General features: G+C 48.3%; 1 protein-coding gene across 2 annotated transcripts in view; it reads left to right on the top strand.

Moving 5' to 3' along the window:
- Positions 1-16,704, top strand: part of PAX5 (paired box 5) — a 113,956-nt gene that overhangs the window by 3,368 nt on the left and 93,884 nt on the right. For both annotated transcript variants that reach the window (XM_031557412.1, XM_010726272.3), the window contains exons 2-5: positions 118-283; positions 4,218-4,415; positions 8,846-8,910; positions 10,016-10,144. In XM_031557412.1, coding sequence (XP_031413272.1) covers positions 4,330-4,415; positions 8,846-8,910; positions 10,016-10,144 — 280 coding nt within the window. In that variant the 5' untranslated portion in view covers positions 118-283; positions 4,218-4,329. The remainder of the gene's footprint in view (positions 1-117; positions 284-4,217; positions 4,416-8,845; positions 8,911-10,015; positions 10,145-16,704) is intronic.

Raw genomic sequence — 16,704 nt, forward strand, 5'->3', positions numbered from 1 at the left:
GGGAACGCCGCGTGGCCCGGGCGGCTCTGCCGGCGCAGAGGGCGGCCGCGGGGAAACGTGTCCCGCCTCTGACCGAGCCGCTCTTCTCCTGCCCCTTCCCCTCCCCGTGTGTTGCAGGACACGGAGGTGTGAACCAGCTGGGGGGCGTTTTTGTGAATGGCCGCCCCCTGCCCGACGTCGTCCGGCAGCGGATCGTGGAGCTGGCGCACCAGGGGGTGAGGCCGTGCGACATCTCCAGGCAGCTCCGCGTCAGCCACGGCTGCGTCAGCAAAATACTCGGCAGGTACGGAGCGGGAGGGCATCCCGGGCCCAAGTGGGGACGGGACTCGCGATGGCCGCTCCGGGTTTTGCGAGCCCCACGTGGAAAAGAGGAGCGCTTCGTACGCTTTGCCCCTCGCACAGCCTCTAACGGGCAACGCTAACGCAAAGCACGCTGTGCCAATGTGCCAGTTCTGCCGTGCACAGCACGCATCCCATACCTGTCTGCTCTGAGCACGTGGAAACCCAGGGGTCGTCTCCAGCAAGAGGGAGCGGAGGTGGAACAGAAGTCACCACGCTGTGTGCTGGAGAAGACTTCCTCTGGGCGGTTCCACCGCTCTGCATGGCCAGGACGTGACACCTGCCTGCTCACACACAGCTCTCTCAGAAATCCACCCCACTGCTCAGTTTGTGCCCTCTCCCCTCCTGTGCTGGAACATGAGAGCACGGAGTACCAGGAACTCTATGAACGGCCTTAGATTGGGTCATTTTGGAAGTACCTTTCCATTCAGATTGAGGTTGCTCAGATCAGTGTGGTGACAGCACATTACTCCCCAAGTTTGTGATATTTCCTTGTTTAGTTTAAAAGATGAAACCAATTCTGTTTAAGAATGCTGCAAGCAGCATACAAACATGGACATCATGTGCATAAACGTACACATCACGTGTAAAATTTGGAGCTACCCATGTATTTTATATTAAGGATTTTTTTTTCTCATGATGTATTTTTCTTGATAATTTCAAACAGTTGCTTTCTGAGATATTTACTAAACTTTAACAGTCAGCTTCGTTGCTTAACATTTTACTGTTCATATTTGTGCCCTTCTGCTGTTTCCCAGTTTTTGACCAATTTCCCTCACTGACCATTAAATAGATGCAGAGGCTGTCGAAGTACTTTTTGGTAGCATGGGATCTGGCTCGGATTAGCAGCGTTTGTGATCTCTCAGTGACTTAAGTGCTCGGAAGCAAACGTGCTTGGTGTAGTCATGGGCCCCTGGTTTCATAGATGGCAGCATTCTCGTCCCCATAGCGTGCTGTTATCTGCAGTCAGCTTATAGCTGCCTGCTATCTGCATGCCCTGCATGGAGTGCTCCTGGAGGGCCGCAAGCTGCCGCCCCGTGCTTCTACTCTCAGTCCTGTGCCTCAGTTGCACAGAGGCACTCTGGTGCTGGCTGTGTGCATCCCTCTGGGCTGATGCTGGACTGGCTGTAGAAAAACCACCAGCTTTACCCTTAGAGATGGAAACTTCCATTGGGCTTCCCATGAGCCCACCATGGGCTCTGCCTCTCTGGAGCATCGTGACAGTGCTCTGGAGGCCTCTGCTCCAGGTGTGGTGAGGAGGTTTGCTTGGTGCTGTGAATGTCCAGACAGCTCCATCAGGACTGGTGTACCAAAGAATGAGTGATGTGTTGATGGGGACAGAGTCTGGTGCTTTCACTGCTGCAGGTTGGAACAAATTTATCACTGGGCACATCTGCAGCATAGAGCCGATAGTGAAGCTCCAAAGCTTTGCCATTAAAGTTGTCAAAACTAAATTGGAATTTCATACCTCATTATTTTCATAACTAATAATTACAGTGGGCAAAATGTCAGTGTAATTGGAGCTGTGTGTGTTTGTGTATGTGAGTGAAAACTGAGGATCCCTGTGAAGCACGCTGCCCCTTGGCACGTTGTGATGGGACTCCTCAGCCTGCAGCCCCTGGGCCTTCTGTGAATGGGATGCAGCTGTTGTAGCTAGCCTGGCCCCAGAGTGGAACTGGGATGGGGTGCTCCATGCAGCCTCCTTTGCCTTCTGCTGCTCCTCGCTGGATTGTCTGCGTGGGCAGAAGGCAACCACAGAAGTGTCACTGCGCACCAGGCAGCCATGGTGACCACATGCTGAGTGTGAGAGCTGGTTCTGGGTGTGAGAGCAACTTGCTCTGAGCACGTGTGTGTTGCTGTGAAGCTCAAGGCAGCTGGGGCAGGTTGGCAGGTAGTGGTTTGGGTGCTTGCCACTGAGTTGTCCCTGTCTGGATCACTCCATTTTCCTGTCCTACATCATGACCACCTGGGCTGTCCCCAGCAGCAGGGCTGAGCCGTGGGACATCGTGCACGGAGCAGTATGGCAGTGTGGCAGGAAAACACCTAGGCATGTTTGTCACATCTGTGGTGATGGCTGGTACTGAGGAAATGACAGCGTTCTGTTCCACCACCGTGCACTGCACAGCTTTTCTCCATGTCCTTTCTTAGCAGAGAGAACAGGGGATGAAGCCAGGGATGCAAGGCTTAGGGAGGTTTGTTGTCCAGGTGTACCATCGTATGGTCCTCTGGAAACTAAATGGGAGAGCAGCTTAACTGTACCCCTGTTGCACTAAAGCATGTTGCTAGGCTGGGTTTAGGAATGCCTCAAGGGTTGATCTGTCTTTGACACTTAGAGCTGCCCATTACTAATATTGCCTGAATGGCTGCTGAGACTGAGTCTGCATCTGCACCCAGAATGTCTGCAAACATGCACAAACGTTGCAGTGCCAGCACTGTGCAGGAGCTGCACACAGAGCTCTCCCTGAAAGGCAGAGCCAGCAGCCTGGCAGAAATCTGACGAGCACTGTTATATGTTACAGTTAGACAGACTTTGGCCGTGCAGCCTGTTTGTGTTCTGCCATGCTGGAAATACTTCAGAATTTATTATTATTATCATCATTATTTTGGATATAATGGTTATGTCAAGTAACTGTAGAGAAAATATGCTGATGAAAAAAACAAAAACAAAAACAAACAAAAAAACCCGCTGTTCTTATCTGAGAGTCTTTTCTGAGCTGCTTATGAGAAATAAGGGCACAGAGCGATCAGTGGGTGAGTTGAGGCTGTAAGGGAGCACAGCTCAGTGGTCGCTGGCTGGAAGGGGCAGCTTGGACAATGGCTGCAGAGACTGCAGATTTGTGTTTCATCAACAGAACTCACAGGACAGCAAAAAGTGCACAACCCCGAGAACACTGCGTGTTTTGTGCTCCCTGGGTGCTCAGCGTGATTTCACTCATCGTCTCCCTCCTGCTCCTCAGAGGATGAGACATGACATTTTTAACAGCATTTTCAAGGCTTTCCTTATTAAAAGAGAGAGATGTGTGGGGCTGAGGGTCTCAACTGCCATGCTTTGTTGCAGTCCTGCTAAAAGCAGTCGTGCCTTTGTGGTTTGTATGCAAAATACATCCATCTGGCATATTTTGGTCAGTGTCAGGACTCCATCCTACCTGCTTTGCTTGTATGACATCAGCAGAACTGTATGCACATGTAGAAATCGTATCTGTGAGGAAGGATTGCAGAGCTGGTCAGAAAAACAAACCCCCAAACTAGCTGAGCCTGCTGGGAACACCAAGAGCTCCCCTTTCCTTAACATTTCTCATCTGAGCTATTGAAAAAATCGTATTAAAAATATATCTGCTATGAAAAACATTAACTATTAAAGCAATAGCAGGCGTATTAAAGCCATAAAATGTGAAAAAGACATGCCAGCATATTAATTGCTAACGTGCAAATAAACGATGATCTCATGCCCTCGCTTGACAATGAAATGCTAACAAGTTGTAGATGTTGGTGGCAGAGTATTTCCTTAGATACGAGAATTTACTGCAAAAAGTGGCCTTCGGTGAGATTTGTTTCTGTTATTGCCAGAACCTCTGATTAATTACACACATTTCCAGTTAATTTTGGATACCAGCACGCCCTTTAATCTTGCATTGTTTCTTTTGTCTTTCTGTTATGAGAAAATATCTGTTCCATCCTACGGCCCAGTTCCAATTACTATAAGTTAATCTATTAGGTGATGAAGCACTACATAGGCAGAAAATGTGTATGTGAAAGTGAAGATGTATCTTAGGATTTGCTGGGCTTTGGTTACCTTGAAATTATGTTCTCCACAAATCTCGAAGCGTGCCTTCTGTCTGCCTGTGATAACTGAAGATTTGCTTTGGATGTTGTCCCAGGTATTATGAGACCGGGAGCATTAAGCCTGGAGTGATTGGAGGATCAAAACCAAAGGTCGCCACACCCAAAGTTGTCGAAAAAATTGCAGAGTACAAACGCCAAAATCCCACCATGTTTGCCTGGGAGATCAGGGATAGACTCCTCGCGGAGCGAGTGTGTGATAACGACACCGTGCCCAGCGTCAGTTCAATTAACAGGTGAGGATTTGTACAGTCTCGGGAAGGGGCTTTCCTAGGAAATGTGGTCAGTGAATCCTCATTTGCTAGTAGAAGCCAGGGTGTGTTGTGCTGTCTATTCAAAATGCAGTCTGCGTGCGTTTAAATGCCGCGTTGAGGGTTGTGGAGCAGCTGTGGGGCCACTCTGGTGGTGAAAGCATCACAACCATCGGCGTTCCCCAGGAGCAGGCAGGTTGTGCTGTTGGCCTTTGCTTCCTTTCTGCCCTTTCCATTCTCCCGTCCGTGACTTGCAGTTCTTGTTGGTAAAGATCTGTGTTTGGTGGATCCCACTCAATGGGAAATGCCTCCGCTCAGAGAACCCAGCTGCGTTGGGTGCAGGTGGTGACCTGGAGGAAGACTGGCCCCGTGTTGCTGGAGAAGTGGACCCAAAGCATGGCTCTCAAGGTCTTCCTGTCACCTACCGAGCATTGCTGAACCTGGCTCAGAATCATGCTGGCTGCTCTCTGGTACTGTCAGTATGAATATAACCAGGGAAACGTGGTTTAGTGGTGTCCGTGTGCTGAATGGAATTGCTTGAGTCGCCTTGAATTCCTCTGTGTCAGTGCAGGAAAATCTCACTTGAAGCCTTGTTCCCATGTTTGTGAGATCTTTCCTGGCACGGCTAGGCAGCACCGGCTTCACTTGCAGTTCTGAAGCTATGCTAATCTGCTTCCACCCCAGTCAAGGATCGTCTAAGGCTGTCACTGAAAAAGCACGGAGAAATGCCCTGTTTTGTCTCCAGTCTTCCTGGTCTGATGATAAGGGATTAACACTTGGAAGGAGAGCACTTCACCACCCTCCTGCACACCAGCAAACAGAGCCCTTTTATTTTCTCTTGGGAGTATGCTTCCTACCAGATTTTGGCTTCACTGCTCTTCTGAGATATTTCTCACTTGCGTGATTTCGTGCAAATTCTTTGAGTCCAGATAGTTGTAAAGTCCCACCTGTGTCCATGGACATGAAACAGACTGATGCAGTGTTCTTTCATCGACTATCCTGACCTGATTTGCACTCATGGAGTTCCTGCTTGAGCAGCAGGAGTGGCTTCCCCAGCAGCAGTGCAGAGTACCGTCTCTGTCCTACTGACCTGAGTTATCCATCCATATGGTTAAGGGCAAAAATGGGTCAGTTTGCTCAGCCTTTGCTACTGACTGGAAGTTCCTGTCTAACCTAGGCTCCAAAACATCATTCAGTAATGTTATGGACACGGAATCACAGAATCACAGAATTGTAAGGGCTGGATGGGACCTCCAGAGATCACTGAGTCCAACCCCCTGCAAAACGGGCTCCCTACAGCAGGCTGCACAGGCGGGCGTCCAGGCAGGTCTGGAATATCTCCAGACGAGGAGAAGCCACAGCCTCCCTGGGCAGCCTGTGCCACAGCTCTGTCGTCCTCGCTGGGAAGAAGTTCCTTCTCACGCAGGAGCGGAACTTCCCGTGCTCCAGCTGACGGCCATTTCCTCTTCTCCTGTCCCCACAGACCGCTGACAAAAGGTTGGCCATGTCCTTTGGACTCCCACACTTCAGATATCTATAAACATTAATCAGATCCCCTCTCAGTCTTCTCTCCTTGAGGCTGAACAGACCCAGGTCACCCAGCCTTTCCCCACAGGGGAGATGCTCCAGGCCCTTTATCATCCTCATGGCCTTCTGTTGGACTCTCTCCAGGAGATCCCTGTCTGTTTTGTACCAGGGAGTCCAAAACTGGACAAAATATTCCAGGTGAGGCCTGACCAGGGCAGAGCAGAGAGAGTCACCATGCTGGCCACACTCCTTTTAATGCACCCCAGGATCCCATTGGCCTTCTTGGCCATCAGGGCACACTGCTGGCTCACGGCCAACCTGTCATACACCAGGACCCCTAGGGACATGGCATTTTCAGTTCAAAAAACAATTTGAGGCATGGTATGGACACCACGAAAAGGGAAGGAAAATCCCATTCTGGCTGTTTGCAGATGACAACGGGTAAACTTGGGCTCAGTGATCCTTGTGGGTCCCTTCCAACACAGCATATCCTGCAGTTCTATAGTTCTATGAATCTTTGCTTTCATAAAAGTCAGCTCAAGTCCTGTTGTGTCAGAAGCATGGCTGCTTCTGTGAGTAGTATTTTGTCTATGCAGTGATTCTTCAAGCTCTGTTCAAAAGCCCACCAAAGAAAGCAGTAGTAGCTTGGGAATGCATGGGACTACCTACGTTCCAGTTGTATTTTGATCCATTTTCCATTGTCTGCCTCCTGCTGCATCCTCAAATGTTTCTACATTGGCAGTGTTCACACACTCATTGGCATTGCATCAGAAATCATGTTTAATGATCTATTGCCAAGTTATTTGGGTGGAAATCTCATTCTTTCTCATCTGCTTGCAACTCTGGTGAAGAAACTTCCCTTTTCTTAAAGATGTGAAGCCCCATGTGAAATGCACGTGGTCTCTGAGGGTCGGTCTGTTTAGAATTGCTTTTGCCAGCCCAGGAGAATATCTTGAAAACCCAAACTGAGCTGTTGTGACAAGATCATGGAAATCATGTCTAAACACTTGGCTTTAACGGCAACTCCTCTCATTTTTGTGGCACATTTGGCGGGGTCTGTCCTTACACACATTAAGGCTTCGTAGATAGGGCTGTCACACACTGAGGACATGAACTCCTACTCTGAAAGCACAATGCCTTATTCAGCCCCGTGGTGGAAAGCCAATGTTGCCTTCTGGCTGACGAAGTGAATCCTCACCAGGAACCACTCAGGATATTTGCCATCTTGGTGGAGGCGAGCCCTCCTGAACAGCCTATGCAGTACAGGGCAGGGCAGACCTGCAGTGGTGCTCCACCAGTTCTGCTTCTGCTGTGTGGAGGAAGGTGATGCCCAGGGCTATGCTGGTGTCTTCAGGAGAGCTGTTGTTGCTGCTGGAAGACTGAGGGGACAGAGTGGTGCACTGCAAAGCTGTCGTGATGGATCACAGGTAGCACGTCCCTGCTATGGAGGGTACATTTCAGCAGATGAATTTGAGTTGCTGCCATCTTATATGAGTGAATAATAACTACTGTTATTAATTAGTAGCATTAATTAATATTAATAGTAGGCCAATCCTCTGCAGCAGGAGCAACTCCATGCGACTAAGGCTTAATTAATCATTATGATTAGCTTTGCTCAAATAAGCTGCCCAGCTGCTTTGACATGCTCCAGTCCCTGGTCTCTCCAGAGATGAAGAGATTTTTGTGTCAGAAGGCCTCAGACACCCTTCTTTTGCTGGAGCACAAAGGAAGCCCAGGGCAGGGTGCCCTAGTCTTGCTCATACAAGGACCCTGGACATCTTTGGTGTGCGTGTCCCCCCTCCAATTTAGTTGCAGAACTGCCTGTAGCTCCCACATGCAAGTGGCTGCTTTGTCCCACGAAGGGGAGGAAGAAGCAAGAGACCCATCATAAGGAGTCTGGAGATGCTCAACTGCAGAGTGCTTTGCTCTGGTCCTGGCTGCCCGGTGCTAACCTGCTTTTGAACGTCGCCCTGGCAGACCTCTCATAGCTCCTCTCCCATCTCCCCTCTTCCAAATTCAAGGCAGGCAGAAATGGTAAAGGAGTTTGCTGGGTAAACACAGAGAAATGCTTACCACAGCATTACTGCTGCGTAAACAGTGCATAAAACAGAGACGTGTCTGAGGAGTGTGCCTCGCTCAAGCACATTTTGATTCCACCGCAGTCTGTGGCAGAGCTGTGTAATCCCTGGAGCGGCTTCAGACCACGTCTTTTCTTTTCTAACAGCGTGTGGGCAGGTGAGCATTTGATAGAGCACTTCTTAGCAACTCCCCTTTGTCCTGCAGCACAACACATGCCTTTTGTTGTTTCTGCTTCTTTGAATGGTTCCTGATTTACATCATTATAGCTCAGAGCAGAGGCTGTCCCCAGCAATGGCAATGTGGTTATCCAGCTTTTGAGATTAGCGTTTAATCCAGCACATTTTTGTTTTTAGTATTAATTTGGTTAAGCATAATCTTTTCAGTGGTACCCAGGTTCTTTAGATGTGTGGGCACAGTACCCAGGGTGGTTTAGGAACAGATTTACAAAGGTGTTCAAGCAGCCCAGGCTGCAGCCCGGTGGGGTGTCCAGCTCCCCGGAGATGGGATATTAGGCCTCTGGGTGCCCAAGCGGCTAAAAATGTTTCTTTCTTAGGCATTAAGGACTGTGTCCTCCCAAGGACTGAAGCACCAAACTCTGCAGGATCTCAGGGAGCTTGTAGGAGTCAGTTATCCAAATGTTCCTAATGGCACGGGCCAGAAGCACAAATATAGCCCTGGGTCTGCATGCAGTACACAGGAATAATTTTTTTTGTATTGGCGTAGATATCCCAAAGTGACAAAACAGTGTATGATGTCCCTTGTAATTGATGGTTAATACTAAGAAGTTACTTCTTTTCAACTACAAACAGGATCATACGGACAAAGGTGCAGCAGCCGCCCAATCAGCAAGTCCCAGCCTCCAGTCACAGCATAGGTGAGAAAAACTTTTCTATATTAAAAAAAGAAAAAAAAAAAAGAAAAAGAAAAAGCATAATGGATTACAAATATTCTAAAGAACTTTTAATCATTCTTATGGACAGATAATTCTGCATAAAACACTTCAGCACACGTGCTAATGCACCTTCTTTATCATTCTCCAAGGACTGAACATAGTAAAGGAATTTTATAAATACTGCTAAAAGGTTTTGAATTTTAGTGATTATTATGATAAATAGCTTTCACTGTGAGACAGAAAATTGAAATCTAAACCAACCCCCCCCACTAATGGGGGTATATAGAATGTCAGATAATTAAAGTAATAAATCAAGAAAGGGATACTTATTCATAACGTTTTCTGCATCATTAGTCAGTAAGTAGTTCTGAATGTGTTTTTTTTTCGTCTATCACCCATCCCTTCCATAATTCTTTGTGCACTTTGCGCTCTTGAGCCAAGGGGTAGCAAAACTTCCCAAAACTTCAATTCAGGGGGAGAGCAGCAGTGCTCAGCCAGGAGCCAGTGCCGGAGGGGCCATATCCAGAGGAGTGTTCTGGCTTTCTGCAGGCATGTGCTGTGCGTGCCTCAGCTCCTCCGTGTCTCCATGCTGCAGAACGGGCATTCCCTTGCTGGCCTCTGTTAGCCAAGGCAGGCTCTGTGCTCACACAGACATCCTCGAAAGCACGGGCCTTTCTCCCTTGGAAATGCCAAAGTGATCTCTGAGGAGGTTAAGCAGCATCATTCCACTTTGTTAGCCTAGAGGCTGCTTCTCATGGTGAAAAAGTCAGAGCAAAATGGATTTACTTCGTATTTTACTTTGAAGAGCCTCAGAGCCTCTCAGCCAGCTGTGATCTGTGTCACCCACGGATCTTGCTGCTGTGTGCTGGGCTGCAGGCCCAGTGCAGCATCGGTGTGCCCACAGTGCTGGGAAGGACCTTTTACACACTATCCTCTCTCTGTGCCCCCAGATCCCTCTGTCTAGGGGGCTGAGTGGCTGCTGCTGCTCAAAGCCTGCCCCGGCCCCTCGTTCTGCTGACATGTGGTTTTCCTTGCAGGCTGGTGCTGGTGCCATCCTGTGCTCTGACCACTTGTCCTTGCCTTGCAGCCTCCACAGGCTCCGTTACCCAGGTGTCCTCTGTCAGCACTGACTCTGCTGGCTCGTCCTACTCCATCAGTGGGATCCTGGGCATCGCCTCTCCCGGCACCGAGAGCAACAAACGCAAGCGCGATGAAGGTAATGGCAGCTGTTTTCTCCTGGGGCACTGAGGTGGTGAGGTGGGCCCCCTCAGGTGTGCTGGGGCGTGTGGGGCTGGCAGGGCCGAGGCAGGGCTGCCGGTGATGGACTACGCCTGGTTGGGTGGCAGCAGCCCAGCCTGGGTCTGTGTGCAGCCTCCTGCTGGAGAGCAGCACTGCTGTAGAAAGAGGGGCTGTGGATGTGTCGCAGCTTTTGATCGCCTCCTCCCAGCTGACGTGGCATCTCCCTGCCATCAGTGACAGGGAGGGCAATTCTCCTCGTATGGTTTCTGTGGACACCTGAAATTTAAAAAAAAAAAAAAAAAAAAAGCCAGGGAAGTGTCCCTAAACACAAAGAGACAGAAAATTATCAGTAGAGTCACATGTGTGAAAGCATGGGAGATGTTGGTTGCTGGCTGGGGTCAGTGCTGCTCGCAGGGAGGCCATGCATGCTGTTCTGCTGTGCCACCATCCTGCTCTACTGAAGATCGAGCTCCTGCTTCTTGCCTTTGGGCGCGTGTGTAACCTGCTCCAACTCTTTCGGAGAGCCTCCTGCTGGCCATGTGCGTGCAGAGGTCCCATCTGTGCCTCCGAGGAGAGGCAGAGACCTCTACAGAGCACAGAAGTGGCCCCAGGGGGTTGTAAAGGAGGAGAAAGGAGGCTATTTGCCAAGGATTGCCAAGCAGAGGAGAAAGCAGTGGCGTTCACTGAGCCTGGGAGTCACTGGTTGGCCTTGTAGGAACACAGTGGATGTGAGACCAACCTCCCAACACCCAGGCATGCTGGTGAAAGCCCTGGCACTGCTTTGCATCCAGCCCAGCTCGTGAGCCATGTGAGGTGGGGACCACATGTGGGTCTTGTGCCTGCCTCTCTACTTCCCAGTCCCTGGGCTTCCAGGTGGGTGGAGGGAGAGGTGTGTGGGGTGGGAAGGAGCAGCAGCGGCACGAACCTAACTTGGGGAGAAAATGGGAGGACGATAAGTGAGGAGCCTGAGCTGTGGGAGCAGGAAGGAGGCTGTTTGCAGAGGAAATGCACTGCTGGATTGGAGTCACGCTTGGTTTACTGAAACTGGGAGAGCTTTGTGGGGTTGATTTCAGCCACACGTGTGTTTCTACAGCTGTGAAAGTTCAGGTACTTGATGAATAGATCTGTCTTAATTAGATCTGCCATTGCACATACGATTTTTCCCCCAAATCAAGGCCATAAGTGCATACATAAATATCTACATTAAAGCAGATAGGGTAGAAATTTTGTGTTGCATCAGCCATGGAAGGAGAGAAGCATTTGTGTTCTGAGACTGTCACAGCACTGTCCTGAAGCATCAGTTCTTAGATAGGTATTATTACAGAGACTCTCTTATTCAATCAAGAAGGAAGAAATTCACTCTATAATAAAGAAAAAATTAAAGTGCTTCCATGGAAAAACCAGAGGCATCTTTGAAAAAAATTCCCCAGCCTTTGTCAATTCGTTCTTAGAGATCACATGATTTATAAAACAACTCCAGTTGTTTTCGCAGCAGGAGTCATGATCTTTGAGGCTGCGAATTGGACAGCACTGCTGTCTTCAGCAGACCATTTAAACTACTTTTTTAAAGGCTCACAGCTGCAGAAGTGGAGAGGATTGCGAGGAACAGCTCTTGTGCCTAACCAGCTACTTCAGCCTCTTTGCTTGAAGAGATTCCTGGGGAGACTCTGTAGTCCTTCCTCATCCTGCTGAGCAAGAGTTATCTCTGCACAGCCAGGCATGAGATGTTCACAGAGGAGTCCCAAGGCTCCATGATGCAGGTGGCAGAGAGGTGGATCAAATGCTGGTGAAGAGAAGAATGCAGACTGTATCATGAAGCAGATGCACAAGGGGGCAGAGTTAACTTTACCTTTTCCTGACTTCTGAGAGCCGGAGGGAGACTACTTCCACAGCAGTCCTTTTACATCATCTCTTTTTGATGTAGCTGTAGGTGCGTGCCTGCTGCTGTAAGTTGGTATTCATGTTTCACGTGTGAACAGAGCTATAGACTGTGCAGCACTTCTCTGGGCTGGGACGTGAAGTGAGGTGGGACTCACCCCTTGGCTCTTCCAATGGCATTGAATACTTTTTGTGATTTGGCATCAAGTTTTGTTCCTCTCACTCTTGATGTTTTTTTTCCAGCAAATGCCACCAGTCTTTAACACAGCAGGGAGCTTGCTGGATAGCAACAGGGCCAAACCAAATCAGACAGCCTATTGGTTATATAACGGAAGATGTCATTTTTTTTTCTCTGCTGTAATACATACTTGGAGCAGATGTGCCTTCATAGGGGATCAGTTGCTTTCACTTGTGGTTAGAGGACATGTTACTGGAGACCGACACAAAAAGCAGGCTGCTCTGTAACTAGGTACAGTGTTACTGTCAACCTCCTTAGCTTCAAGCAGCAGATGCTGCTGGGAAGCAGTCTTGCTGTTCTGCTTTCAGATTCCCTTCTTTTAGCTGTTTCACATGCTTCACATGCATGTGGCCCCATAAATTTGGAAGAAGAGCAGGTGGAGCAGAAAGGTGCAGCTTGATCTGATTGAGCTACCCAGTAACCAGTGGGGTTTTTATAGGAAACCAAGGATGGACGTGCTGGCAGGCAGTGAGGCCCTGTCTCGGAATGAGCAGTGTGTTCTATCAAGTGTTTGCAGCTGCTGGTAGAAAAGGAACTGATGTTACTGCAGGTTTCCATCCTGCTTACTGCAGAGCTCTGCAGATACAGGAGAGCCAACAAAAGCAGTTGATTTCAATAGAGTGACTTTCCCTGCAGGTTCTTGCAGTGCCACTGAGAGGGATCATGAAACAGCTGCACGTGTCAGACCAGACAGGGGATGTGGCTCTCATCTGAGATGTTCCTGTGAGCTGATGCTTTCACTGCAGTGTCAGTCCTCCAAAGCCATGACGAAGTTCAAGTCCCTTGTTTCCCTGAGGGCTGTGTGTTGTGCAAGAGGCATGCTGTGCATAGTGCTTCTTTATAAGCTGGATCAGTTCCCCTGGGGCAAGGGGAGCATACGGGCTGGTGGTCCTGCATGCAGCAAGATCAAGTTCCATAATGCAGTACAACCCTTTACTTTCCAGTCCATGAGGACTTGAGCTGCTCTGTGTGAACATGATCTGTCAGCTGCTGTTTGTACATCAGGTCTACCAGCAAGGACAGTTGCCATCAGGAGTGGCCCAGGGACCAGTAGAGGGAGGCTCCTTTCCTGTGCCTTGTAGGGAGACGTGACTCTCAGTGAATTTGTAAAGAGATGCTGGAAGAATTGGGTGAATTTCTGTTCTCATGGCTCTTCCTTGCTTTATACAGTGCATAGATAACTTCTTTGCGTGGCAATGAGCAAACATTGTGTCTTTTGATAGCTGATTGCGTGCCCGGACATTAGTTTTCTATCAAGAAGGCAGTTCTGCATCTTTTGCATGCTTTTAGCAGGCTAGCCCTGTCCAAGCTGAACAGACTGGCTGATGTGGAAACATACTTGTGCTCTTGCATCTGACAAAAAAACATGGAATTTGCTGATACCAACAGGTAGTAGGGGCACTCTGTGAACATCGTCAGCAGCCGAGTCGGGCTGAATTCTGTCTGCATGCAGTAATTAGTAAATTCAGGACATTTGCTTTGTCAGTCCACACTGTTAAACCAGAGAGCAGTGGTGTACAGGCACAACCACTGGCTGGCCCCATCCTGCTACAGTTAGTATTGCCTCAGCGTGATTTTGTACTGTGCAAGTTGCCATCCTCCTGGTTAGTGTCTGCTATTGCAGAGATTGGCACAGTTTGGACCTTGCTTCTGCTGCTCAGCATGTGTGCAGCTAATATATTACAGAGGATAGGGGAGTTTTGTTACAGGCTCGCAGGCTGTTCTGAACAGTCAGCCTGTTTCTCCTTGGGCAGATGCAGCTGGTGAAAGGAAAGAGCTACGTATAGCACTGAATGGCTTACAGCAAAGTGTTGGCAAAACTGGCTCCACACAGGGAAATGCGCCAGAAACAAAGCAGGAGAATCTAGCAAGAAACTGTCAGTAAACTCCTGCACAGGATGTGTGTGTCTGTTACTCACCCACATCCTCTTGCAGAAGACATTTGGCAGATTTGAGTACCTGCACAGAACAGCTCAGCTGACTATTTTTCAAATTCACTGGTGTGGAGTCTTCTCAATGATGTAGGCTTATGGGGAATTGAAACTACCATGGCAGGAGACTTTTGTTCGTGCGGGTTGTTTTGTTTCCATTCTCTGCAGCCACAGCCTTGTGTTGCTCTCAGCATCTGATACAATGGTGTAGATGCTTATGCTTCTTTTGCAGAGCTCAGTTATTTGAAATATGCCTTTTCTTTAACTACTGTAGTTCTTTAACTACAGTCTAACCATAGACTTTGTATGCTTAAAGGTAGTTGGGTCACAGCCTTCTGTTGAGGAAGGTAAGCCAACAAGAGGAGTAAAGATGCTAATGAGAATGAAAAGAAACCTCACGTGTGTGTGTGTGTCTGTACAACCCAATGCCTGACAAAGCCATTCCATGCTAGGATCATCGCATTTTCACACAGGGATGCCCCAGGTTAAGCACTTTTCTAGGCATCCAAGCAGTACCAATCTGTGCAGCCTGCTGAAGCTGCAGGACACATTTCCTGTGGTGCCCATGAGCCAGTCTCACATTGGGGGTTTGTAAATTCTAGGAGTAATTGCATCACCAGAACAAGCCATGGCCTCCCACTGTGAATGAATAAAAACTGTAAGCATTATGGACAGGCACAGGTGAGAATGCTACTTTACAGAGCACTGTGACATCAGCTTCCAGGAAAGCTTAACGCAGAGGAAGGCCAACAAAAAGTAGGAGCTGACAGCAGAGGGAGAAGTGGCAGAGTGCTGTACTGGGAAGCAGATCTGATGTAGCATGGTAGCCTGCTTCTTTCTCCTGAATTGCCTGTCACCTTTTGGGGAATGGGTAGGAAAGCCATTGGGGGGACCTGGCTACAGGAAAGACGAGAGGTGAAGAGATGCCTGGGAAGTGCAGGGGCTCTCTGTCAGGATACAGCTTTCCAAGTCTTCATAACCACGACGATCAGTTTCCAGGCAACTGATGATTTTAATTCCCCTTTCTTTGAGGCCTGAGTTGTGGGATTCCTCTGGCCACGCGTGGGACCCTCTTCCTGGCAGTCAGTGTTGAGTACTGCTGGTCATGGGACACCTCTGCTTAAATACTGTGGCACAAAACCATGAAACATCTTCCTTTCCTGGACAGGCTATTGGGATCTTGTCTTACTCCAGACTACACCCTTGGAGCTTCCTGTATAGATTTTGGCACTTGGGCCTGGCAGCCCATGAGTGATGCAGCTCAGTGCAGAAATTAACTGCTGGCTGGGTCCCATTTTGACAGAAATCCCCTTTCTCCTATCACCCCAATAAGGAACTGAACGTGACAGAATGTGGTTGGGATCGATGTCATCCTCTTAGCTCTTCGTTGGTACATGGCAAATTTACAAATAACTGAAGCTTTTGAAGATCTAAATTTGTAGAGGAAAGAGACAGATCCAGAATGACTATGAGGGGAAAAAATGAAGGTTATGGAGAAGAAAAATATGCCAATATAACTGCCAATATAAACTTGACCACCATAATGCTGTGCAGCCTAGCAGAAAGTCAGTCTGAGTAAGTCATGTGGAGGGACTGACGTGTGTGGAGAATGAGACTCAAAAGGTGTTAGCTGCATTTCTTTGTAGCTGTGATGTCTACCTAGAACATGGACATATGCATATACAGACATGGCTATGGGGTTCGTAACATCCAGAAAGAAGTGTTGTGAAGTACATACACAAATTAAAAATCAAACTGTGGATTCAAGTCAAGTCAAGTGAAGTAGGTGTATTTATTCAAGTCTGCAAAGAGGTTAAAGAGAAAGAAACTCCTACCCAGGGAGATGCTGGAGTTTACTTAAACATTTTCTAGGACCACTTCAGCTATGTTTACTCACTTGAGCTGTCTTTATTTTTGGAGATAATTCCAGTGACTATAATGAGATGAAGCCTTTGAAGAGAGTCAGGTTTTGCTGGGTCAGCAAGTACTGATTTAAATTTTTGCTGCTGATTCAGATTGTCCTTTTGCATTTAGGGATCGCAAGCATAGTGAGCTGTTTGCACTGTCAGGTTGTTGTCTTCCCAGTAGAAGTGATTTTCCCTTACCATGCATACACTGAAACAGTCCTATTAAGTAGTGTTTGCTCTAATTTTACTAGCTATGTTGCAGCGCTGGTTTCATCTGTGTTAGATCCAATCCAGTCTATAGCTTTGAGGAATTTATGTGATTTGATTCTGTCTTTTTTTCCTCTCTCTTTTTTTTTCTTTTTTTCTTTTTAATTAAAGCATGGGAATTATGCTGAAAAAGTTTCTTCAGTGGTTACGCAGTTATGCCATCCCTCTGGCCTAACTCCTGTGCCACTAGAGGAGCAGTGTGTGTGCGGAAGAGCGAATCACAGAAAGCCTTAGGTTGGAGGGGAGCCTTAAAGATCATCTAGTTCCAGCTCCCATTCTTTCAGCAGGGTTGCCACCCACCAGATCAGGCTGCCCG

This window comes from Meleagris gallopavo, chromosome Z, assembly GCF_000146605.3.
Source record: "Meleagris gallopavo isolate NT-WF06-2002-E0010 breed Aviagen turkey brand Nicholas breeding stock chromosome Z, Turkey_5.1, whole genome shotgun sequence".
Classification (NCBI taxonomy): Eukaryota; Metazoa; Chordata; class Aves; order Galliformes; family Phasianidae; genus Meleagris; species Meleagris gallopavo.